Source organism: Sorex araneus, chromosome 3 (assembly GCF_027595985.1).
Source record: "Sorex araneus isolate mSorAra2 chromosome 3, mSorAra2.pri, whole genome shotgun sequence".
NCBI lineage: Eukaryota > Metazoa > Chordata > Mammalia > Eulipotyphla > Soricidae > Sorex > Sorex araneus.
In genome coordinates this window covers 118,039,017-118,065,877 of record NC_073304.1, presented here as the reverse complement: position 1 = coordinate 118,065,877, position 26,861 = coordinate 118,039,017, and the positions used below count along the sequence as shown (strand labels likewise).

General features: G+C 42.1%; 1 protein-coding gene across 2 annotated transcripts; it reads left to right on the top strand.

The window, feature by feature from the left end:
* On the top strand, positions 1-26,604 carry NUDT13 (nudix hydrolase 13). Of its 2 annotated transcripts, XM_004615416.2 has the most exons (9): positions 1-51; positions 8,571-8,624; positions 12,529-12,668; positions 15,102-15,236; positions 18,823-18,929; positions 22,867-22,992; positions 23,138-23,249; positions 24,492-24,646; positions 25,426-26,604. In XM_004615416.2, the coding sequence occupies exons 2-9, from the start codon at positions 8,620-8,622 to the stop codon at positions 25,618-25,620; spliced, it is 975 nt and encodes a 324-aa protein (XP_004615473.2). In that variant the 5' UTR covers positions 1-51; positions 8,571-8,619; the 3' UTR covers positions 25,621-26,604. The 2 variants fall into 2 exon arrangements, with proteins under 2 accessions (XP_004615473.2, XP_054988627.1); XM_055132652.1 differs by lacking the exon at positions 8,571-8,624 and having other exon boundaries at positions 32-51.
* The last annotated feature ends 257 nt before the right edge of the window (positions 26,605-26,861 follow it).

The following is a 26,861-nucleotide window of genomic DNA, read 5'->3' as shown; positions in this document are numbered from 1 at the left end:
TTCTGTTGATTCTAGACGCCCAGAAAGGCGCCCCCCCCAACAGAATTCAGAGTGAGTACAGCGGAACCGAAGCCTGTTCAGATATTAAGCGCACAAAGAATTTTCTTGGGGAGTCTAGTTAGAACTTGAAAAAGCTCTCTGGAACAGAATTTTATACTTTTCTCTTACCTTTTCCTTCAGGAAACCAGGAAATGATCACCTTTTTGATTCATAATATGTGGAGCTAGTAATATTAACTGTTGCCAGTAATTTTCGGAAACTTTTTTTGAAAACTATTTAAAAATTAAATTTGAAACTTGAAAAAAAAATAGTGCCTGCGTTAGTGTTTTTGCTTTGGGGTCAGACACGGCAATGTTCAGGGCAACTCTCTGACTTCTTGCTCGAGGTTGCTCCTGGCAATACACAGGGACCACGTGCAGTGCTGGGGACCTACTGGGAATCTGAGGCAAAGTGTGCACTCCAGCCCTTTGAGCTATTTTGCCGATCTGTATTATTATTCTTGTTTAATCCCGGTTTAGTGTGCTCAGGGATCAGCTCCGCAGGAGGACCAGGGACCCAGCCCCAATCAGCCACTTGCAAGGCAAGTGCCTTTATCCGAATTTCATCTCTCCAGCTTGCCCGCCTGCATTTTTTTTAAATTAAGGGAGGAATATTATTTTTTAGAAAGCAAATCATAAACTGGCTAATGAGACATTGAAATCTCTCTCCCATCTCACTAGCTTCTCAGCTTTGCATATTTCTCATTGTGTTAAGTTCACAGTCATCAGTAGACAGACTCTGAGGCCAGAGAGATAGTACAGTGGATTGGGTATTTTTCTTGCAAGTGGTCAACTCGGGTTCCGTCCCTGGCACCAGCGTGTGATCCTGCCATCAAAGCCCAGAGTGATCCCCGAGCACAGAGCCAGCAGCTGTTTCTGTCTCCCACTGTCTTTCCTCCTGAAAAACAGACTATTTTAAGAGTTATCTCGAATATTATGCAACCTGGCATCTTCTGAGTTAGACCTTAATCACAGATTCTAGATGAGTTTTTTTTTTTTTTTTTAGGTCATGCTGTAATGCTTTATAATCTTCTGTTAAGGGGCTAAAGAGACAGTACAGAGGCCAGAGCATTTGCCTTGTATGTGAACAACCTGGGTTCAATCCCTGGCACCCCATATGGTCGCCTCAGTCTTGCCAGGAGAGATTCCTGAGCCCAGAGCCAGGCATAATCCCTGAGCACCACCGGATGTGACCCCAAAACATCTGTTAAGATGAACATGAGAATCATTTATTACAGGGAGTTCAGAGAAATTAATACTATAACCATAGTGATTTTGTTTGGGACAACACCCAGTGATACTCAGGGGATACTTCCTGAACAGTGCTTGGGGTTCAGCCCTGGCTTCTCATACCCCAACCCCTTAAAGCTATCTCTCCTCCCCTCCCTCTTAATGCAGAGAAGTTACTAAACTTTAAAAGATTTTACCTCATTTAATAGTTTGGGGTAAAAGAAATTCTTAGTCCTTTAATTTTATGTTATACTTTGTAAATATTGGGAAATCCATTTCTTATATTTCTCTGTTGGATGCAGATATAGCTCAAGAATTAAGTCTGTACCTCCTAAGATTGTGCTCAGGTTGATTAATCTCCAGTTGGTTTCAGATTGAAAGCCATCATTCTACTTGTAAAATGGGATTGTTAAGGAATTGGTATATAATGATACCCGGCACCACTGTGGTCCCCTGAACACCAATGGGTGTGGCCAAACAACTTACCCAACCTCTCGAAAGAGAACTTCAAGTTACTGACATAAACCACAGGTCACGAAAGCAGTCTGCGTGACAGCCAGAAATAGAAGTTTCCCAATCTCTCCAGTGCTTACTTCCCTCTATTTATTCTGTAAACAAAATAAAAGGCAGTTCTGAGCTGTAGCCAAAATAAAACAGTGTATTTTCTGGGGGCCAGAGTGATGGTACAATGGGTGGAGCACTTGCCTTGTCCCTGACCTACCCAGGTTCAATCCCCAGTGTCCCATCTGGTCTCCTGAGCACTGCCAGAAGTGATTCCTGAGTGCAGAGCCAGGAGTAATCCCTGAGCATTGCCAGGTATGGCCCCAAAACAAACACAAAAAAATAGTGTATTTTCTTCCAAGCATATAATATTTATATATCTTAACTAGTTAAAAAAATATTTATTCCCGGACTAAAGTGATAGTACTGTGGTAGGGCACTTGCCTTTTATGCAGCCAACCCAGGTTCTATCCCCAGAACCATAGTTGGTTCCCTAAGCATTGCCAGGAGTAATTCCTGAGTGCAGAGCCAGGAGTGAGTCCCGAGCACCGACAGGTGTGGCCCAAAAACAAAAGGAAAACAACAAAAAGTATTTCTTCTATAACTTAACTTGTGAGAAGTAAAATTTTATCCTGGATGCTGTCAAGACATAAAATATAGTAACAGATGCCAGTGCAAACCAAAGTAACTATTCTGTTTGTATTGTGTGAGTCTTCCTAGCATTTTTCTCAGTTGTTTGCCAGCATATTAACCAAATGAATACTACGTGACATCTCAGATCCCTAAAAGATAGTGAAAATCATAGCCATTTGAGAAACATAGTGATTTTTTTCCTGCATTTTTCTAACATATAAGATTATCATATTAGATTATCAGAATCTAATCCAAGTCCACCTTTCAATAGGTTAGAAGAAATTATATGCTCAACCTGAAAGTAATATAATATCCTCTAAAGAGCATTTTTTAATAATGAGGTTCAGTCTGAATTTTAGAGAGGATGGTTTCTACATTTACATCCTTCCAAGAAGGTCTCCACAATGAACTTCAGTATCATATGGTAGAAAGTGTAATGGTAATACTTTAAAAATTAGAATGATCAGGGCCAGAGTGATGGTACAGTGGGTTGATGCACAAGGCAATCCAGATTTGATTCCTGGCATCCCCATATGGTCCCCTGAGCACCGTAGGGAGTAATTCCTGAGTGCAGAGCCAGGAGTAACCCCTGAGCACTCCTGGGTGTGGCATCCGAAACAAAAAAGAATGGTCAAACAGGGATCAGAGAGATATTACAAGGGCATTTGCCTTGCACCTGACCTACCTAGGTTCTATCTCCAGCACCCCATAGGGTTCCTGGAGCTTTGCCAAGAGTGATCCCTAAGCATAGAGCCAGGAGTAATCCCTAAGCACCACCACCAACGTGTGCCCTGTCCCAACTAGAATGGCCAGATGGTAAGAACCACTATTTGTGAAGTGAATTCATGAAGACAGGTCAGCAAACAATTTGACAAAGAGGAACTGAAACTATTAACTCTAAGGTCATTTTCAGAGGACTGTAGAATAGTACAGTGGATAGGGCGCTTGCCTTGCATGCAGTAGATCTAGGTTCAATCTGGTACCTCATGTGTTCCCCCATGCACAACTGCCAGTAATCCCAGAACACAGAGCAAGGAATAAGCCCTGAGCACAGCCAGATGTGGCCCCCAACAAGATAACAAAATAAAATCATTTTCAATATCTGTAGCACTGTAGCACTGTCGCCCCGTTGTTCATCGATTTGCTCGAGCGGGCAGCAGTAACGTCTCGATTGTGAGACTTGTTGTTACTGTTTTTGGCATATCAAATACGCTATGGGTAGCTTGCCAGGCCCTGCCCTACGGGCAGGATACTCTCGATAGCTTGCCAGGATCTCTGAGAGGGGTGGAGGAATTGAACCCCAGTCGGCCCCGTGCAAGGCAAACGCCCTACCTGCTGTGCTATTGCTCCAGTCTGGACTTTCAATATCAACTGTGATAAATAAAATATAGAAGTTATTTTCTCTTTTTAAGCCAATAACTATTGGAGCCAGAGCTGTAGTAGAAAGGTAGGGCACTTGTCTTGCATGTAGCCAACTCGGGTTTTATCTCTGGCCCTCCGTATGTTCCCCCCATTCACCCCAGGAGTGATTTCCCAGTGCAGAGCCAGGAGTAACCCCTGAGCATAGCCAGGTGTGGCCCCCCCCAAAAAAAATAGCAACAAAAACCAAACCATTGAACCTTGGCCATGTGGAGGAGGACACCTAATCTTATTTATTTATTTATTTAGCCTTTTTTTTTTCCTTTGCAGTATTGGGGATTAAATTGAGATACGTGTTTGGCTACTGAACCACATCACAGGCCAGAGCCATATCATCCTAAAATTATTTTCAGAGCCAGAGCAATAATACAGCAGGTAGGATGTTTGCCATGCACACAACAGGCCCAGGTTCGATCCCCAGTGTCCAATATGACCCCCTGAACATTGCCAGAAATGATCCCTGAGCACAGAGCCAGGAGTAAATTCTGAGCACAGCTAGATATGGCCCAGTCCCCCAACCCCTATTTTAAAAAAAAGAAAAGAAAGGAGAGAATTATGGTTAAAGTTGAATTTTAAGATTTTCTTCTATGTTTTTTTTTTTTTTTTTTTTTTTTTTGTGTGTGTGTGTGTGTGGCAGCTATACCAGGTTGTGCTCAGGGGATACTCCTAGGTACAGTGCTTGGGGTTGCTCCTGGAAGTGTTTGGAGCATGTGGTACAAGGACTGAACCTGGGCTTCCTGCATGCAAAGTGTGTGCTCCAGCCCATTGAACTCTGTTGGAATCTAAAGTAGCCTCCATGCACTTGTACAAAAGAAGTGTATATAAGGGACTATTTAGGAAAGGGATTAACCTTCACTGGGTCTATGACTGTACCAATGAAGCTATGACCTTTGATTAAAATACATCTGGCATTCCTTTCCAAAGCTGCATTAGTAACTTGACTGTCTTCTACAAGTGCTGGGAACACTAATCCGTGCATGAGTCAGCAGGCCACGGTAATCTGCTCTTGGTTAAGGTTAATTTAGAAGCAGAAACTAGGCAAAATATCAGCTATCCAAGTTCAGTGTGCCACAATAGTCGTAAATAAAACCGAATAGCTCTGACTGTTCTCAGGATTCAAGGAGCACTCCAAAGGGACCCCCTGTGAGTAGCAGGAATGTGGGGAGATGTGACTGAGAACTCTGGCTTGGAAATAACTTCACTGTGCATTTAGTCCCAGGAACCCCCATTTCATTATACTTCATCTTCTTGCTAAGGAAATTTGTACACAAGGTTAAAAATTGTTTTAAGTACATAGATGTATAACGGGCTGGAGAGATAGCACAGCTGATAAGGTGCGTGTGTATGTTGCATGTGGCCAACTTGGGTTCTATCTCCTGCACCCCATATAGTTCCCTCAGACCACCACTGAGTGTGACCCCAACCCCCTGCTATACAACAAAATGCATAAAAATAAAATTACAAGTGCCCGTTTCTCTACTTACCACTTACCCAAATTAGTCACTGTTAGCTGTTTTAGATGTTTACTTACAGACACATTAAAATAGGCCAGAAACATAATACAGGGATAAAGTACTTACCTCACATGCAGACAGCAGAACCATATAAGGTCCCCGAGCTCTTCCAGGAGTGATCTCTGAGCACAGAACCAGGAGTAAACCATGAGCACCAGCAAGTGTGACCCAAAAACATAGGCAAAAATGAACAAAATAGCACGGTGCATGTGACTCAGTAGTTGAGCACTGCGTGTATGAGACTCCAATTTCTGTTACCTTATGGTGCCCTGAATACTGAGAGGGGTCCTAAGCAGCTGGCAGTGGCCTAAAAACCTCTCTCTCTCTCTCTCTCTCTCTCTCTCTCTCCCCCCTCTCTCTATATAAATATAAAATTTTAAAGATAAATACATATCTAATTTATATACTGACTTGTATATTCCTTCTTTATATGTTGATTAGATCATGCTAGATTAACCAAATAGAATATATATATAGAATATAGCTGCAGAATATATTAAGAACTTATATTCTGAACCCTTGCTACTATATATATTTTTTTCTGTTGTTATCTTCTTTTTTTGTTTTGTTTTGTTTTGGGGCCACACCTGACAGTGCTCAGGTATTACTCCTGACTCTGCTCAGGGATCACTCTGGTGGGACTCAGGTAACTGTATGAGGTACCAGATATTAACCTAAACGTGCCTCATGCAAGACAAGTGCCTACCCTGATGTACTCTTTCTCTATCCCTCTTATCTTTTTTCTGTTTATTTTAGTTTAGTTTGGAGACCAAATCTGGACCTGCTCCAGGCTTAATGCTGTTGGGGATTGCTCCTGGCAGTGTTCAGGGGACCATGTGATACTGGGGATCGAACCCAGACCTCCCACGTGCACAGCATGCACTCAGGGCTTTGAGCCCTATTTTCTATTCATTTTCTTTTTTTCTACTCACTTTAACTGCATTTTCTTTTCTTTTTCTTTTCTTGGGTCACACCCGACGATGCACAGGTGTCAGTCCTGGCTCTGCACTCAGGAATTACCCCTGGTGGTGCTCAGGGGACCATATAGGATGCTGGGAATCAAACCACGGTTGGCTGCATACAAGGCAAATGCCTTATCCGCTGTGCTAGCACTCCAGCCCCTGCATTTTAATTTCTTATATAATAGATTTCATTTAGCATTTCTGTTTATGTCCTTTATTTCCTAAGATAAATTTATGGAAGTCAAATCACTAGATTAAAGGGGATGTGACTGAGAATGTGGCAGTAGAATACAATTCTTGCTTATATAAGACCTAGATTCAATCCATGATCCTGCCAAAAATAAATATCTTGAGCTAGAGAGATAGTATACGGGTTCAGGCACTTGCCTTGCACATGGCCCACCTTAGTTTGATCCCCAGAACCACATATGGTCCCACAGAGCCAGGAGTAAGTCCTGAGCATAGCTGGGCGCTCCAAAAGTCTCCCCAACAAAATAGAGTCTTAAAAGGAGTTCAAAATTTTGATAAACATTCTCAAATTTTCTTCCAAAAGTATATCAATTTACATTCTCAAAGGTGTATGTAAGGTGGAAATATTGACTTGCATCATTTATTCTGACATATGATACAAATATTTGGGTGCTGGTTCACTGGAGGCTTTATAAGCTGCACACCACATAATAGCTTATGTGAAACTATATATTTGTTTTCTCTTTCCTGCTACAGTCCCTTTGGGGGCATATTTTCATCCTTTACATTTTTGTGCCCCTAGTACTTACATAAAGTCGGTACTCAAGAAATACTTAGTTGAATGTCCTTTGCTAAATATATTTTACTCTTTACAAGGACATAGAGTGTAGCAAAAAAAGTCCAAGGACTAGTCATCAGTGATTCATAATTATGCAACCAAGGAAGCCTAAACATTACATGTTTCTCATTCCTTGGAGGTTTAGTGTTAAGTTTGCTTCCCTTGGGCATAGTTAAAAGGCTGGCTGGTTATTTAACTACTGATTTTTCTTGTTTTATTGGAACCTTTTTTACTTTTTTTATGGTTAATGTGAAATGTGCATTTCATGGGGAATGGAGTACAAATGAATATATAATTTTTAAAGAATTTCCTACAGAATAGATTCTTAAAACAGATTTTTTTAATCTTAAAATGAGATACAAAAAATAGAAAATATCTTGGATCTATGTATGGTTTGCATATTATGACCTTTTAAATTATCTTCCTAATAGCTCGATTTTATTTTATTACAGGACTTCTCCTCCTTTATTTTCGCAGAGACTTTGGTTTTTTTGCATTATAAGCAACTTGGTCCTGTTTCCCAGGCATACCTGGTCTGTTAGGGTCATGTTAACCACTGTAACAGTCTTCAAAACTTTAGTGATCTAATGGATAGAAGTTTATTTCTCACTCATAGATGTGTGTATGTGGGCAAAGGTGAGGGTGTACTTGGTTGGTGGATAGCTTTACTCCAAGCTTTTCCATCTGGTGATCCTGCCATTCTGGCATCTTCCAAGAATGGAAAAGTGAAAGTGATTTTCGTAGTGCCAGGGATTAAACCCAGGGCCTCCAACATTCGAGGTCTCAGCTCTATCAATGGGCTGATCCAGAGCCCCCCACTTATTTCTTAACTCTTTCAGCCAAGATGAGATCCATACCATTTCTACTCTTGTTCAATGACTAAGACACACTCCACTAAGACACACTCCACTGAGACACAGGGGAGAATAAATATAGGCCTTATCTCAATTAACTTTTTTTTTTTCAGCAACAATTATACAAAACAGAAGGATTTTGTATCCTTCTGTGGGGATTTATTTTGTGGATGGTTATACGACAGTTTATTGAAGTTTCAGTTTTGAAACCTACTTAATATTGAGACCAAAGAACACACTTCAATTTTGTAGATTAGGAAAGAGGTTGAAAATACCACAGGTAGTTGGGGGTAAAATGCTATTTATATGTATTTATTTCTTATTGGAGTAACATTGCATGGGACTATTCTGTAAGTCTCAAGTGTGCATCATTACACACATGCCAGTTTAGGAACCAGATCATCTGACTCTTATTTCTCTTTCCTTAATAAAGTGAGCTTTTCTTGGCTTACAGTATAACCCTCTTAGTGATTCATTACTTTATTAAAGTGCCTGACCCATTGTACTGTCTCTCCAGCCCTCATTACTTTAAATTTCATACTATGACTTTTTAAAAATTCTCTTTTCTCTAAGGAACCGACAATGTCTCTGTATTCTGGAATTGCTTGCAGGAGAAAATTTTGTTGGAGCTATAGGCTGTTGTCAACCTATGTCACTAAGATGCGGTAAGTTCTGAACAACCTGAGCTTTGATTATTTTATTTTTGAACCATCAAGCTCTAAAATACAAACATATTGGGCTAGAGAGAAAGGTCAAAGAGGTCAGGTGTCTACTTTGCAGGAGGAACCCGGGTTCAGTCCCTGGCATCACCTAGTCCTCTGAATGCCAAGCTAGGAGTAGCTCCTGAGTGTGACCCCAAACAAAAAAAAAATTAAGTACGAGGGACCAGAGCAATAGTATAACAGGTAAGGCACTTGCCTTGCATGAAGCCTACTTGTAAATAAAAATTAGGTTCAATCCCCAGAATCCCATATGGTTCCCCAAGCATCGTCAGGAGTAATTCCCGAGCATCTCCAGGTTTGACCCCAAAACAATAACAACAAAAACTTAATAAAATCTTAAAATTTTCTATAGAGTATTAAAAATATATGATCTTAATAACAGATTGTAAGGAAAATCTTAAGTAAAAATCTTTAAAGATTTTAATAAAATCTTAAAGTCCTATATAGAGTATTAAGAATGTATGATCAAGATTTACCTGTAATAATTTTTCTTTCAAATTAACTATTGGGAAAATCCTAGACAAAAATAATCTAAAATGTCTGGGTGGTTAAATATAAACTTTCTTGAGGTAAGAACTTTGTGGTTTCCCACTATAGTAGTCCTAGTACATGCTGTAGTATCTGGCTCAGAGTAGCATAGTATTACTGAATGGATGGAGTAATAGTAAAGGAGAAATTGATTTAATTATTAAACATGAGTTCATGAAATTTCCTGTAATTAAAAGGGATAATTGATCACCCAGCCCCCCTCATCTTCCCTAAGGGCTAAAGATCAATAACAGGTTGATTAGAAAAAATAAACAGAAAACAAACTACATCAGTGTAAGAACATACAGGACTTTTTCTTTGGTCTCAGCCTGGGGAAATTTGAAATCTGTGTATTTGAAACCACTGGTGTGCTTTCGTAGTTTTCATAGTTTGGGGGGTTTAAGTGTGCGCAGATTGGTATATTCTCCCAAACCCCAACCTAAGGACTATAGTGATAGTCCTGGACTGACGGCAGCCATGGACTCCTTGGCAAAAGCAAATGTCCCCACTGGAGGGACAGGCTTGAAGCAGGAGATGCTCCCGAGGAAGCTCTGCCCAGTTGAAGCTCAGTTCAAACCCTAAAGGCATTCAGTGTTATTTAAGCAGCTGGTCTTACATGAGCAAAGGTAAAAAAAACAACAGAATTGCAATCTTTATTTTAGATATTATTGATCATCTAGGCTACTTCTAAATAAAATAAGTATGAGGGGCTGGAGTGACAGTACAGCAGATGAGGCATTTGCCTTGCACATGGTTGACCCAGGTTCAATCCCCAGCATCCCAGGTGGTCCCTTGAGCAGGGCTTACTCCTGACTCTGATTCCTGAGTGCAGAGCCAGAAGTAACCCCTGAGCATTGGTGCATGTGGCCCCAAAACAAAAACTGTCACTGTCATCCCATTGCTCATCGATTTGCTCAAGCGGGCACTAGTAACATCTCTCATTGAGAGACTTATTGTTACTGTTTTAGGCATATTGACTATGCTACGGGTAGCTTGCCAGGCTCTGCCGTGCAGGCGAGATACTCTCGGTAGCTTGCCGGGCTCTCCGAGAGGGGCAGAGGAATCGAACACGGGTCAGCCGTGTGAAAGGTGAATGCCCTACCACTGTGATATAGATACTGAAAGGCTATCATTCATATGCCTTTACCTACTTTCAACACTCAGTTCTTGTCCAGAGTGATCTCTATCATTGTCATACTGGTCCCTTCTCTATCCTAACTGGCCTTTGCCCTCCACACATTGTGGCGAGGCAAGTCACCAATCATTGACCAGTCCTCCTGGCTCCTGTTTTACCTGGCCTTGGATATTAGTCTCATACCATTTTTTTATATCCCACAAATGAGTGCTGTCGTTCTATATCTGTCTCTCCCCTTCTGACTCATTTCATTCAGCATGATACTCTCCATGTCCATCCACTTATAAGCTAATTTCATTACTTCATTTTTCTAACAGTATTCCATTGTGTAGATGTACCAGAATTTCTTTATCCAGTCATCTGTTCTTGGGCACTCAGGAAAAACAGTAATTCTTTAGGGCCCAGAAGCAAAATCCATATTCACTCACCCAGAATCATGTGGCCCTTGACCTAATTGCCAAGACTTTTTTTCTTTTTCTTTTTTTTGGGGGGCCACACCCAGCGCTACTCAAAGGTTACCCCTGACTCTGCACTCAGACTCACTCCCGGCGGTGCTCAGGGCATCATATGGGATGCTGGGTATTGAACCTGGGTCGATTGCATACAAGGCAAACACCTTATCCGCTGTACTATCTCATCAGCCCTATTGCCAAGACTTTTGAATGGATAAACTTAGCCATTCGTAGCAAACTTCTGGAAAAGAGTAAAACTTCTCCATCCAATAAAATTTTTTTTAAATATTTATTTAAAAAAATGTTTTCATTTGGGAGGAGTACCTTCCCAAGCAGTGCGCAGTGGGCCGCAGGGCCACTCCCAGTGATACTCAACCAACCAGTCAAATGATTCCATCCTGGGCCCTGACATGCTGTACTGCAGTGCCTGGGGATCTCCAAGATCCCCCTAGGCAGCTCTACCTAAAGAGCCTTAATGTACTGTGCTTGACCTTGGCGTCCCAGGCGTGCAAGAATTGTATCCAGCCCTTGGAGCTATCTTCCAGGCCCTCTAGTTTGATTTCTTTTACAGAAGCTAATTATCGGACTTCTCTTTTCCACAGTTTTATTTACCTGCTGAAAACATTGCACTGATTAAGTAGATGAAGTTTCACTTTCCCACCAATGATCCCTTTGAGTAGTGAGATAAATAGCTAATGTGTGAAACAAGAGTTCATTGAAACTAAAACTTGCTCTTTATGTACCCTTGGCTAAATGAGACTTGGTGATTTGGTGATGATGTCATGTTGCTTTTTGCAGCGATTAAAAGCTGCTTCCCACCCTCCCGCACCACCACTCTCTCTCTCTCTCTTTCTCTCTCTCTCTCTCTCTCTCTTTCTCTCTCTCTCTCTCTCTCTCTCTCTCTTTCTCTCTCTTTCCTGTGGTTGATGGTATTTCTCTTCACTCAACAGCATGTAAATTCTTGCCTCACAGGGTGATATTGGCAAAGTAGCTTGAGGTTCAATTCAGTAAATATTTATTACCGTTGAAATTCCACTCAATAAATATTTATTAAATTGAGCCATTCCGTATGCCAATTAAGGCACAGAACTAAGGCAGCTTCTTCGATTAAGGAGATCATTGTGTTTTAGGGGGAAACAAAGGAATTTCAATGAGAGTATTATGTATGTGCAACCAGAGTCATGGGCGAGGTACACAGTAGGGCAAAGGAAGGAATGACTGCCTGACCTCAGCTCCTCAGCTGTTGTTGAGCAATTTAGGGTGTAAATAAATACAATCAAATAAACATGGTAGGAGAGAGATGCAAGAGCAAGTCCTGCAAGGAGGAAGTCTGTACGTTGAAGTTGGAGGCTCCTAGATCATCCTTGATCCCAGAGTAAGGAGGAGGAGGACAGAGATGAAAAGAAATCGAAGGAGGAAGAAGATGAGGAGGGAAGTAATGAAGGAGCAGGGGCCAGGGGCCTCAGGCACATCAGTTGGGCATTTCTCAGTACTGCACCCATGACATTCAGACTGCAACCACCAGACTTTAGAATTTGCCTGTCAAGGTGGTGGGCTGTGGGGGAGGGAACCTGGGGACTCAGATGGAGGGAAGTTGACTCTGGTGGTGGGATTGGTGTTCCAACATTATATGTCTAAAACTCAATTATCAATAACTTTGGAAATCATGATTCATTTTTTTTAAAGTCATGAAGTGTGGTTTTGCAATGTTTTGGCTATTTCCCAAATACAGCTATTTATTGGAACTGAAAGAAGATGATGATGCATGTCAGAGAGCCCAGCAGACAGGAGCATTTTACCTCTTTCACAACCTCGCTCCTTTGCTTCAGAAATCTGAACACAAATACCAGGTGCCGCGCCATAGCCTCGTGGGTAAGTCCAGACAGAATCGACCCTTTGGGGAGACCAGCTCAGGCCACTGACGCCAGACTGCTTTGAATCCTGGGGACAATCCTGCTGGCTAGTTAGTATATAAACCCGAGTCGCTCGGTCAAGCATTTGTTTGGTGATGACGGGAACTACCTGAAATCAGGAGCTGCTGACCGTTGTCCAGTTTGGAGCCCATTGCCTGATTGGCAGAGAAAATACAGTGTTCTTAGCCTCCAGCTGTAATCATTATTTACACATTACCTGGACTGCCTTTGCACCCCTTGAGCAGAGCTGAGTAGTTCTGAGGGAGCCCAGATGATTCACAGAGGCTAAAATACTTTGCCACCCCCTGCCTTAGCCAGTGATTTCTCCCTCTGCGCTCCCAGTGCTGGAATCCTGTTTAAGATATGCATCGTGACTTCATTTCTCCTGGAAGAGTGAATACTAGGGCCTAGAGAGGTAATGCAGCAGTTAAGGTGCTTGCCGTGCATGTGCCTACTCAGGTTTGATCCTCAACACTACATATAGTCCCCTGAGCACTGCCAGGAGTAATTCCGAAGTGCAGAACCAGGAGTAACCCCATGTGCTTCAAAATATGACCCTCAAAAGAAAAAAAAAAAGAGTGAACACTGAAAATGAGTACAGTTAGATAGAGTGCATGATTAGAGGTCTCTGCTGTCAGGATTTGGAATTCTAACTACTAACTCTCAGTCTGATGGGCGCCCACTGACTTGAAATACATTGCCAGGATAGTCTCCTCTTGCATCAGAGCTATAGTAGTAATTTTAGTGCAGAAGAATATAGGAGACTGTCAGATGGCACTAACTATTGTTTTATTTTATTTTGGGACCTTGACCACCTGTGTTCAGGGCTTATTCCTGGCTCTGCACTCAGGAATCACTCCTGGTGGGACTTTGGGGACCATTTTGGGATGCCGGGGATCAAACACCAGGCAAGTGTGCTGCCTTCTGTACTGTCTCTGCCCTGGCACTAAACATTATTTAGGAATTTAGCAATGACGTGTTATATTAAGAAGCACTGACTATGAACTCTTGCATAGAAGAAAAGGTTTTCTTCCTTATGCAGCATTCGTCTTGTACAAATTGGAATTGCAGAGGTGTGCCCTACCTTGGCCCATGAAAGCAACACCATCTGGGTAATAAAACTCGTTTGGTCTCTATCATTTTGAGATTAGCACGTTTTCTTTCAGTCCTCTGATAAGCTAACTGTCACATATCTTTTTTGTTTATATGTTTGGCTTTTTGTGTTTTTTTTTTTATGAGGGGAATTACTCCTGGTGGTGCTCAGGATGGGATGCTGGGGATCTAACCTGGGTCAGCCACATGCAAGGCAAGCACCTTACCTGCTGTACTATCTCTGGCTCCTGTCATGAATCTTTTTTTTTTTTTAACGAATCTTTTTTCAAACATTTTTAAAATTTTATTTTCATAAGTTTGTTCACATTAATTGATTACATTCAGTATTTCAACACTAATCCCACCAACATTACACCTTCCCACCACCATTATTTTAAATTTTTCCACAACCACTCAAGCCTGCCTGCCAGGGGCAGCTGCTAGATAATTTATTTACTTACTATGAATATCATGAGAGGTCGCGTGGCTGCAAAAATGACTGCACGCTTCTGGATTCTAAAATCGTGAATGGTTGTAGTCCAGAGACATCTCCGTAGGGAGCTAATCCATTTTGAGATTCATTTGGGAGCCTCTGCTTCAAGGCCACTGATGCTCTGAGACGGCGCCCGGAGGCAGATCGTGGGCGTGACAGCCGGGACCCCCGGAGGGCAGAAATATGGGAAGGCCCGTCTCCACAACCATGTGGCCTGGAGTCCTAGGCCTTGAACCCATATACTTGGGTTTTGCTTCTGGAAGCTTGTGGGCATCGGAGTTTCATCGGAGCAGGTGGAGAGCGCACGCCCGCTCCGTCTGAGGTGCCCCGTGGAACTGACTCTGTAAGGGTCCGGAGAGATCTCCGGTGAGCTGCTGTCTTCCGGGATTCACTGCTGTGTCTCTTTTTTTCAAAATTTAATTTTATTTTAGACACCAAGATTTAAAAATATTGTTAATGGTCGGGTTTCATGCATAGAACTTTCCAGCACCACACCCTCCCAGCACACCTGCTTCCCTCCTTCGTTGTCATGTGAATCTGGGGATATGTTCCTTCATGACATAGACATAGAGTAAAACATGCAGTATTACATAGGGAAAACATTCCTTCTTCTGCCTAACTCCCCAGATTGCTTAAGAAAATTGTGGCTTGAAAGTTAAGTGGTTAAATTGATTACATAGCTGATGAACTCCAGGGCAACATTTGGGAACTACGTTTTTCTGGTTCTAGTTATTTCTGGCAAGTCTGTGATGGCTGTGTAGTTTAATTAAAACCCATTTTTCCGTTTTTCTTTTCTGCTTTATTTAGAGTTGAAAAGCCTCTTAAGTAAGTTTGGACAGGATGCACAGAGAATAGAAGATTCTGTATTGATTGGATGCTCCGAACAGCATGAAGCATGGTTTGCTCTGGATCTAGTTCTAAACAGCTCCTCTTCCTTAAATGGTACATTAGCAACTACTGGGATTTCATAGTAATAGTACAGTTCAAGGAAAATTTAAGTAAGTGGGTAAGCCACTTGCCTTGCAAGCTGGTGACCCAGGTTCAATTCCTGACACACTGTTTTGGCCCCTGAGCCTGCCAGGGGTGATGCCTGAGAGCAGAGTCAGGAGTAAGCCCTGAGCACTGCCCCACCCCTACCAAAAACAAATAAATAAATAAAAATTAAAAATTGAAGTAAGGGCACAAGAAAATTATTATCTATTATCACTTATTTAACTAAAACAAAGAGCACATTAATATCATGTTTCTAGTGATCGGGATGTTTTATGTATTGCTCTCTGGGCCTTTATGTTATTTTATTTGCCGAGGTGTTGGGGATGGAACCCTGAGCCTCCTCTATGCAAGGCATGTGCAGTATCACTGAACCACATGCGACAGATCTCTTTCATAGATTTTGTATCTCAGTATTCATAAAGAATGTTTTGAGGGGCTGGTGCGATAGCACAGCAGGTAGGGTGTTTGCCTTGCATGCGGCTGACCCGGGTTGATTCCCAGCATCCCATATGGTCTCCTGAGCACCGCCAGGAGTAATTCCTGAGTGCAAAGCCAGGAGTAACCCTTGTGTATCATCAGATGTGACTCAAAAAGCCAAAAAAAAAAAAATTTAAAAAAAAAAGAATGTTTTGAGCGCAGAGGAGATGACTCAGAGGGCTGCAGTGTGCTTTGCCTGCGGGAACCATGAGTTGGATCCCCAGCACCACAGTTCTACCGGAGTGATCCCTAAGTGCTGAGTCAGAGATGGCCCCTGTGCAGCACCAGGGCAGCCCCCAAACCACCCACCAACTAAACAGCAAAAGAAATTTTTTTAAATCCATGACTTCATTCTTTTTTTTTTTCAATTTAAATTATTCAAGTTAGCTTTATGCAAATTTCTCTTTGTATACCGTGATTTGGACTGGAACTATAGCACAGCGGGTAGGGCGTTTGCCTTGCACACGGCCCACCCGGGTTTGATTCCTCCGTCCCTCTCAGAGAGCCTGGCAAGCTATCAAGATTACCCCACCTGTACGGCAGAGCCTGACAAGCTACCCATGGCGTATTTGATATGCCAAAAACAATAACAATAATTCTCACAATGGAGACATTACTGGTACCTGCTTGAACAAATTGATGAACAATGGGGTGACAGTGCTACAGTGCTATACAGTGATTTACAAAGATGTTCATTACACAGTTGTTTCAAGCATTTGGTGTTCCAACACCACTAGTGTGACCTTCCCTCCATCAATATCCCCAGTTTCCCTCCCAATCCCAACCTGCCCCCTTAGGCATATAGCAAATTTACTTTATATTGCTTATTCCAATAAAACTTTTAAGAACTGGCAAATAGAATGATCAGAAAATAAATCAGTAAGAGCCAGTTAGTGACTCCATATATGATTTTGACCTATGTAAATAAAATTAAAACCATTTAATACAATATAATAAAATGCCTATTCTCATTTACATATATGTTTTCAACTCTGGAATGTAAAGTATATTACATTAAATTCCATTTTACACTTGGATCTTCTTATGGTAATAATCATATCTCATCTGTCATTAATAACACTTTGAAAGCAATTCTGTGTTTTATATTTTGGAGTTTTAAAAGGAATAGGTAAGGCCTACATATGTAAATTTTCCCCTTACACTTTATATAAACACTGTAGTTTACAAAATTGTTCACAATGATTTGTTACAGGCATTAAGTATTCTAACATCAATCCCACCACCATTACACCTTCCCTCCACTATTGTCTCCAATTTTCCCAACCACCCCTTAAGCTGCCCCCATAGCAAGCCCTCAGTAATTATTTTACACTGCTTTTTAGCAATGATTTTGAACAGAATGATCAAAAATTGTTTCCTTAGAAGAAAGTTAGTGGAAATTGTTGTATGTCACCATGGAGCCATTAAGTCTTTGTATAAGATATGACTAAGATGTTGTTACAGGTTATGTTTGTTCTGTGTTTATGTTTTGTTAATTGAGATTGGTTGCCTTCTACCTTCCATCCCATCCAATCCATGTGCTACCACTGATTTAACAGTGTTATAGAGTTTGAGATGTCACTCTTAGAATTTCTAAGGGGCTAGTACGGCTAGAGTTAAATTTTTAACTCTGTAGCTGCTTTGGGGTGTGTGTGTGTGTGTGTGTGTGTGTGTGAGAGAGAGAGAGAGAGAGAGAGAGAGAGAGAGAGAGAGAGAGAGAGAGAGAGAGAGAGAGAGAGAGAGAGAGAGAGAGAGAGAGAGAGAGAGAGACTGGCAGGGCTTCCAGAAGTACATGGAGATGCGGGGAGGTAGCCCATCCCAACTTCGTGAAAGCCTGGAGATTTCAATTTGTTTTTTTCCCCCCACTTTTTGGGTCACACCCTGCGATGCACAGGGGTTACTTCTGGCTCATGCATTCAGAAAATACCCCTGGCGGTGCTTGGGGGACCATATGAGATGCTGGTAATTGAACCCGGATTGACTGCATGGAAGGCAAATGCCCTACCCACTGTGTTATCACTCCAGTCCCAAAGCCTGGAGATTTCAGTCATAAAAACCCAAGTACCAGAATTATTCAGGTTAATTTCTGGGTGAGGCTCATCCTGAGGCAGTGGAGTCCTGCAGGGGCATGGCAGCGATTGTGGGGTGTGGGAGTAAGTAGCTGCTGGGGCTCTATTTGTGGGTGCCCCGGGTGACTCAACCATGCACGGGTGTGTGACCTCATTCTTACTACTTTACCATGCAAGCGAATAAAAAAACGTATGAGAACCAGTTTGCTAGAGCCCATGGCTATAAGTCTTTTCACTTTCATTTCAGGGGATAAAATGTAAATTCAGATGTGAGTGCAGTGAAACTAGAATGAGGCCTAGAGAGAGAGAGAGAGAGAGAGAGAGAGAGAGAGAGAGAGAGAGAGAGAGAGATCCTATCTTATCTCTTTTCCACAGATACTTCATGCCAAGTGCAAGTTGGCTTCTTATTATTCTGGCTTCTTATTAGCCAGAAGAGGATCTTGAGATAAAAGTGTTTCCTGTTCTTCAAACTCACCCAAACCTATGAATCACCTGTTGATTGTTTAGAATCATATGGTGACCTCTCTCCATGTCAGCTGTTTCCAGTTGAGGGCCAGTACATTTTTAATTTTCCTTCATTAAATATTATTATGCAATGCGGGAAATACTGTGCTTTTTTGCTTCTAATTTACTTATATTCCCCTAATTGTGTGGTTGGGTAGGCTCGGCATGGGGTCCCAAACTCCAGCTCAGGGTCTACTTTACCACCTGAGCTCTCTCCTTCAGGCCCAGAAACACTTTAGTTGGGGGGTGTAGGGTCGGGGGGAGGCACATCCAGCGATTCCCAGGGATTATACCTGGCTCTGCATGCAAGGATAATTCCTGGTGGGCTTAGGGGACTAACCATATGGGATGCCAGGGATCAAACTCGGGTAGGCCACGTGCAAGGCAAGTTCCCTACCCACTGTGTAAGCTCTCCAGCCCCAACATTATTCTTAATAGAACATATAGGTTTGGCATTGGTTTTACTTTCTTTTCTAATTTTCTAGCTTCCTTGCAGAAATCTGAAATGGAGACTGAGCTACAGGGCTCCTTCACAGACCTGAGAAAGGCTCTCTTTCAGCTGAACGTGAAGGATGCCTCCTTGCTATCCACGGTATACTTTAATTTCTGGTTTGGTATCACTGTATCACTGTATCACTGTCATCCCATTGTTCATCTCCATTCATCCCAGCCCTGAGATTTTAGCAGCCTCTCCTTACTCTTTTTTCCCAACAATTGGAGCCTCTTTTCGGGGTCAGGGGAATGAGACCTGTTATTTGTTACTGTATTTGACATATCGAATATGTCACGGGGAGCTTGCCAGGCTCTTCCATGATGGACAATAACATTAAATATAAATAATCTGATGTACTGATTAAAAACAGAGTTTGAAAAAGAGGATCTTAAAAAGTGACCTAACAGCTGTAAGATACTTTGCCAATCTCAAAAGGTTATATACTATATCATTCCATTATGTAACACTTTCAAAGTGATAAAATATAAATATTAAAAGTATATTAGCAGTTGTCAGAGGTTAATGATGAGGGAAGGAGTGAGTAGAATTATGAAAGATCTTTATAGTAAAAATAAGTGACCATACAGTTTATGAAAAAGAGTTCAATTTAATTAGTAATCAGAAATGTGAAACTTAAATCATAATGATATTATTTTACGCGGCTGACCTGTGTTTGATTCCTTCGCCTCTCTTGGAGAGCCTGGCAAGCTACCGAGAGTATCCCGCCCACACAGCAGAGCCTGGCAAGCTACCTGTGGTGTATTGGATATGCCAAAAACAGTAACAAATAAGTCTCACAATGAGAGACGTTACTGGTGCCCACTCGAACAAATCGATGAGCAACGGGGTGACAGTGACAGTGACAGATTCTTTATTTATTTATTTATTTTTGCTTTTTGGGTCACACCTGGCGATGCACAGGGGTCACTCCTGGCTCTGCACTCAGGAATTATCCCTGGCGGTGCTCAGGGGACCATATGGGATGCTGGGAATCGAACCCGGTTTGGCCAGGTGCAAGGCAAACGCACTACCCGCTGTGCTATCACTCCAGCCCCAGTGACAGATTCTTTAAATGGCTGAAAATTTATGAAGTCTAGACAATATAGGCAGTAGTTAGGTTGAAGAAGAATAGAATCTTGTGTACTATTTCTAGACTATAAAACAGTGACTTTTTTAAAAAAAAAAACTATGTGGCACCGAATAACACAGGTAGAGATTACACTTTTATGGACAAACAACAATAGACTCTATGTATTATTTCTAGGCTAAAAGACAGTGCAATTTCTTTGGAAAGCAATACGGCACTTTGTGACAAAGGAGAGTTTACATTTTTATGGGCAAATAATTGCATTCTGGAGTGCACTATAGACTTTAATAAGACTATTGTCAAGGCATTGTCCATATTAGCAAAATCACAGGGAAAATTGAGCACATATTGTTTGGAGATATCTATCTTGTAATTGTGTTTTGTTTTTGTTTTTTTTTTGCTTTTTAGCCCACACCCAGCAGTGCTCAGGAGCTTTTCTTGCCTCTGTGGTCAGCAGTGACTCCTGGGTAGGGATATCATATGTGGTGCTAGGGATTTGAACAGGGTTGGTGGAATACATGAAAAACATCTTAAACCCTGTACTGTGCTCCATGCCTAATAGCTTACTTTTTAAAAAAAAAAAAAGCAACAAAATGAGTAAACATAAAATTTGAAAACTGTTATGTTTCAAGGAATGCAATAAGATGGAAATTGGGGAAGAGGATGGTGTTAGCTTCATTCCTAATGTTAGGATTTTTCAGTTGGTCTGTGAATTTTTACATATATTGCATAAATTCCATTGGAAAGTTGTGTCACTTTGCACATGAGTGTTGTATATATGAAATCTGTTTTAGAACATTTTCCATGCAAAATATTGAGGATTGTCCTAGAGCAAGTCTTTTTGATATAAAATTGGAAATATCCTTCCACTTGGGCTGGAGCGATAGCACAGTGGGTAGGGCATTTGCCTTGCACACGGCCGACCCAGGTTCAATTCCTCCGCCCCTCTTGGAGAGCCCAGCAAGCTACCGAGAGTATCTCGCCTGCACGGCAGAGCTTGGCAAGCTACCCGTGGTGTATTCGATATGCCAAAAACAGTAACAACAAGTCTCACAATGGAGACATTACTGGTACCTGCTCGAGCAAATTGATGAACAACGGAATGACAGTGATACAGTGATGAGAGTGATCCTTCCACTTTGACTAAATAAAATTTACACTAAATTGAGTTTTTTCAACAGTTACCATTTTGAATTATTATTTAAAAGATATAATACTTAGGCTTTGTTACCTATGGACATTATAACCTAGCACTACTCAGTAAAATCCTACTCTATAACTATTTCTATGTTTAATATGTGTTTTTTTTTCCAAAATGATTTTAAAATTATCAAGATGGCAAGATTTTCTTTTTCCTTTTTTTAAACTTTTGGGACACACCTGGTGGTGCTCAGGGCTTAGTCCTGGCTCTGCACTGAGGGATCACTCCTGATAGGGCTAAGATGACTGTATGAGGTGTTGGAGATCAAACCTTAGTTGAGCAGATGCAATGCAATTACCCAAGCCAATGTACAGTATCTCCAGCCCAAGATGGCGAGATTCTGTAAATTCTTGTTTTGTTCTTCTTTGATGTCCAAACCTTGACATATTAATAACTTAATGGTTTTTCACTTTGTGAAAGTTTTTAATTTTCTGTCAAAGAAGTATAGAGAAGCCCCGTGTAACCCTCACTTGAATTTCCCCCAATGATTACTATGGAGTAATGTCAAATCTAAGAAATTTTAATTAGTGTAATCAGTACTATTAACTTCTTTACTATTTGTCATACATATATATATATGTGCACATATATATAGAGAGAGAGATTCAAATAACAAAAATGAAAGTCAAGGTAAAAAAATTAATTATACCATTACTACCATTACTATAAAGATCTGGTTTGGTAGGAGGAAGTTTAGTAAAGTGGTAAATGGGGTGGGGTGCAGGGAATTTATGAGTGCATAGCTCAATAACACAAAGCTTGAGTAACATTTGATTTCTTCTTTTGAAGATCTTTTTCGTTTGTTTCATTTTTAACTCAGCATAGTTAAAAGTGTTGTTCTTTATTTTATGATTTTTTAACATTGGCCCTTCCTGGTGATCTTTGGCCAACTGAGTTAGAGTTCTGCGCAAGGACCCGAGGGCACAGTGCTGCTCTGGTCCTGTAATGCTTCAGATGACTTTGGCCACCCTAGTCAGGAGCTGACAGGGATGCATCGGGATGCTTGGGGGACCATGTTGCACCTGGGATCAAACCAGGACTGGATGCATGCAAGACATCCACCTTAACCTTATAACACATACTTAATATATAATACAATATATATTTAAGATTATGTATTATATTATAATATTTCACTGTATCATTGTCATCCTGCTGCTCATTGATTTGCTTGAGCGGGCACCAGTAATGTCTCGATTGTGAGACTTGTTGTTACTGTTTTTGGCATATAGAATACACCACGGGTAGCTTGCCAGGCTCTGTTGTGTAGGCAGGATACTCTTGGTAGCTTGCCGGGCTCTTGGAGAGGGGCAGAGGAACCGAACCTGGGTCAGCCGCGTGCAAGGCAAATGCCCTACCCGCTGTGCTATCACTCCAGCCCATAATAATATATATTTTATATATTATATGATTCAAATAATTCACAATGTACTAAAGATATACCTTCTATTATTTACATTTCAGATGATAGAGGCATATGCTCAGATAGTTTATCTTCAATGGTAGTTAATAGCCATTGAAAATAGGTCAGCTGGAAAAGAATTGGCATTTACCTTTGAATTCCATTTTATTGTTATTTATTTTCACTCAGCATTAAACCCAGGAATGAAATGTTTTCCATACATGAAAAACATCTGCTCTCCGGTCTGTCCCCTTGAGTTGTCCTGAGTTCTCAGCTCAGCCCAGCATTGCTATCGATGAGCTGCACTTTCTCTCCGAATGAAACCAAACTTCTCTTTGTTCCCTAGGCTCAGGCCCTTCTGCGTTGGCATGATGCTCATCAGTTCTGCAGCAGAAGTGGGCATCCCACCAAGAAGAACATGGCAGGCAGCAAACGTGCATGCCCTTCCAGCAACATCATCTATTACCCACAGGTGGGCACTGCTTTAGAGGCACAGGAGGGCTGCCAGCCACTGTGTTCTGGGGACAGACATGTGTGCAGCCAATGAACTGAACCCTCCACTCCTTTATCTCACCCACTGGTCCCCAACTGAGGGTCTGTTTCCTCCTTCTTCCTAGATGGCTCCGGTGGTGATCACGCTGCTGTCAGATGGGACCCGATGCCTGCTTGCCCGCCAGAGTTCCTTCCCCAAGGGAATGTATTCTGCCTTGGCAGGCTTCTGTGATATGGGTAAGGGGTTGGGGGTACATGATGATCATGGAGGGCATGGAAAAATTCCTCAGCTATAGATATTTCTTTGCTCTGGTGCCATAGTGCCTGAACTCTTGGGCAAGTTCTTCCTTATTATGCCAAGGAACTGCCTTTGGCCTGATAAGTTCCGAGGGTTTTAATAGGAAAAACTTTTAACTCAGCATAGTTGAAAGCATTGATCTATATTCTGTAATTTTTTATTGTACTCTCACAGTTGTCTGTCCATTTCTTCAGCCAGCCATCAATCCAACTTTTATTTTGGACCATGCCCTGTGGTGTTCAGGGCTTACTCCTGGCTCTACACTAAGGGATCACTCCTGGTGGGGCTCAGGGGACCTCATGGGGTGCCGGAGATTGAACGCATGTCAGCCGTGTGTAAGGCAAGCACCCTACCTGCTGTACTATCTCTCCAGTCTCAAGTCCAATTTATTTTATTTTATTTTTTGAAGTAAACAGATTTTATTTAGAGGTTTCTGAGGAAGGAGGAAGGGATAAGTGGGAGAGAGAATAGTAAGAATAACGCACTCAAGAGAGAACGTGGGCTTCTCCAAGGGTGGAGAGAGCTCTACACCCATCCTAGCATCAGACACAAAAGCATGAAAGTACACATCTCAAGAGTGGAGATGCGGGCGACACATGTGCTCGGGCACCACATGGGCTCAGCCACATGGGCACAAGCAGCACATGGGCTCAGGCAGCATATGCGCCTCAAGTCCAATTTATTTTTGATGCAGATTGCAGATATTAACATGCTTGCATCTTCCTATTTTTTAGCATGTATACCATCATATTAACTAGAATCCAGTGTTTATTTGCCTGTTTTTTAGACTAAGATGTTTTAGGGTGATTTCACAAATGGTGAAACATGAGTTTAGAGCTTTCTTTAAAGCTGAGCACAGCAGCGGCCTCTCAGGCTGCTGCTCCTTTACTCCTTTTTCTTTGTGGCTCTGAGGCTCAAGTCACTTCTCACACATCAAGGCACGTGGCTTACCTCGAGCAGTATCCGTGGCACCCCACCGCCATGCTTCACCTCATACTAACCAGGTAGGTTTAAGTACTGCCGTTACTTGGTTCCTACCGCTGACCCAGAGGCAGAGGGCTGTCCCAAGAGGACTGCATTGAAAAGTTGGAGCCAGTTTTGCACAACTCTCCTTCCACAAATGGGCATCTGTATCCCCCTTCCTGCTGCAGGCTGTCCTGAATTAATGTGAGTGCTTGTAGGTGAAAGTGTGGAGGAGACGGTGCGGCGGGAAGTGGCAGAGGAAGTGGGACTGGAGGTGGAGAGACTGCGCTACACTGCCTCCCAGCACTGGCCCTTTCCCAACAGCTCCCTGATGATCGGCTGCCATGCAACTGTGAGGCCCGGGCACACAGAGGTGAGTTCTGAGGCTTCCCTTCTTGTTTTGGTTTCTAGGCCACGCCCAGCAGTGCTGGGGGACACTCCCAGCATAGTGCTTGGAGGTCACTCATTATGGTGCACAGGGGAACGCAGAGCCAGAGATGGCAAAAGTCATTGGTAATTTGCCCTTTAGGTCTGCCACTTAAGGGTTTTAGTTCCCAGAATGGAAACAATGAGTTATTTGGTATTAAAAATATATTGATTTAGTATTAAATATATATTAAGGGCCAGGAGGACTGGCTCAAGGTTGGAAGCTTGCCACAAGCGGGGAGAAGGGGAGAGGGCAGTTAGGATAGAGAAGGGACCACTATGACAATGATAGTTGGAAACTATCACTCTGGTCAATCATTGAGTGCTAAAGGTTGGTAAAGGGATATACATCATAACCTTACGGTACCTGTACAACAAACCATAATGACTAAAAGGAGGAAATTGGGGGCATTGGTGATGGGAAATGTACACTGGTGAAGGAACATATTGTAGCATTGTATGACTGTTACCTAGCCATGGACAACTCTGTAACTATCTCAAGGTGATTTAATGAAAATAACTTTAAAATATATATATTCGTCATTCTTCTCTTAAACCACCTTTGCTTCTGAGCAAAACCTAGAACGGATAATCTTCTAGCATGTTGTTCTCCATACTGTCTTCTAAGATCACTCAGTTCTAAAACTGCTTTCCTGTCTTTCCCAGGGTCTTCTAAATCTTGCAGCTCTGAACCACATATCCTGTCATTTCTCTGATGTCTTTCAGATCCGGGTGAACTCGAGGGAACTAGAGGCAGCTGCCTGGTTCAGTCATGAAGAAGTGGCCGCAGCTCTAAGGAGAAACAACCGAACTACTCAGCAACAGAGTGGGGGGTTATCATTCTGGCTGCCCCCCAAGTTAGCCATCGCCCACCATTTGATTAAGGAGTGGGTGGAAAATACAGTGTGTTTGCCTGCTTAGCTCAGATTAAGCTGCACAGCTTCTGCCTCAATACCCCAGAGGGGCCAAAGCCATAGTACAGTGGGGAGAGCGCTTGCCTTGACCCCAGTTCAATCCCCAGCATCCCATGTGGTCCTCTGAGCAATGCCAGGAATAATTCTTGAGTGCAGAGCCACAGCCAGGAATAACCCCTGAGCATCAACAAATACCCCTCTTCACTCCCCCCACCCCCCACCACCAAAAATAAATAAATCCCAGAGAGGTGCACCTGAGATCAGCTGATCCAGTGAAGGCAAGGAGGGCGAATCCTACCCCAAACTCCTCCAAGGCAGAGCAAGTGAGGGTGAGACACCTCTACCAGGGTTCATGGAAGAAGCTCCCATCAGGCAATCAAAATGCCATGCAAAGTTGCAGAGATGACAACTGTCAAAATCAGACGAAAGCCTGAATCATTCGTTGGATATAAATATAGGCCCTTGTTACCCACCCTCTCCTGGGGCCTTTGAATCTTTCTGAAACCTGACTCATTGGTGGTGGGTGCACACTTGTACCCAGTAGGATTGACTATATATATAACTTAGTATTAAGAATATACAGCACATTGCAACCCATTACTGAGTTACTTTTTCTTGTCACAGAATTTAAAAATAGTACTTCATATTTAAAAATTCAACACTCAGGTACCAGGTACCAGGCAGTTACATAAGACAGATTCTGAGTCATCTGAAGGGATGAGCAGAGTCTTCTTCCTCAGACGAGTATTAAAATAAGGTGCAGTGGTCCGCTAAGGTGGTTGCATCTCCCACTGGTCATTTTTTACCCATCACTTGTTGATTTTGTGGCCCAGAGGAAAAAAAACGCCAATTTTCCTACATGTATAACAGTTGCTGCCATTTGCACACTCAAGTGTTGTGACCAGCTTAGGGGTCGTGAAGATGGAACCCTTTCTTGAGGTTTATGGGATAATCTAAAACTAGGATTTCTACGTGCCATTCATTATTTATTTGTGCCTTGTCAGAGAAAAGACACTATATCTGGAAGAAATAAAATAAAATTTGATCACTTGGTTCAGATGTGTTTTCCAAGTAAAATAAGGAGATTGTAAAAAGTGAAAAGACGGCACAGGAGGGAGTGGGAATCTTTATTTGTGTGACAGACATTTATGTCCAGGTTCCAAGTCTGTGGAAGGACTGAAGCAACAGGTAGAAGAAATGGAGGTTTGACTGCAAGGGGAATATTGTCAGAAAAGTCATCATCTCAGA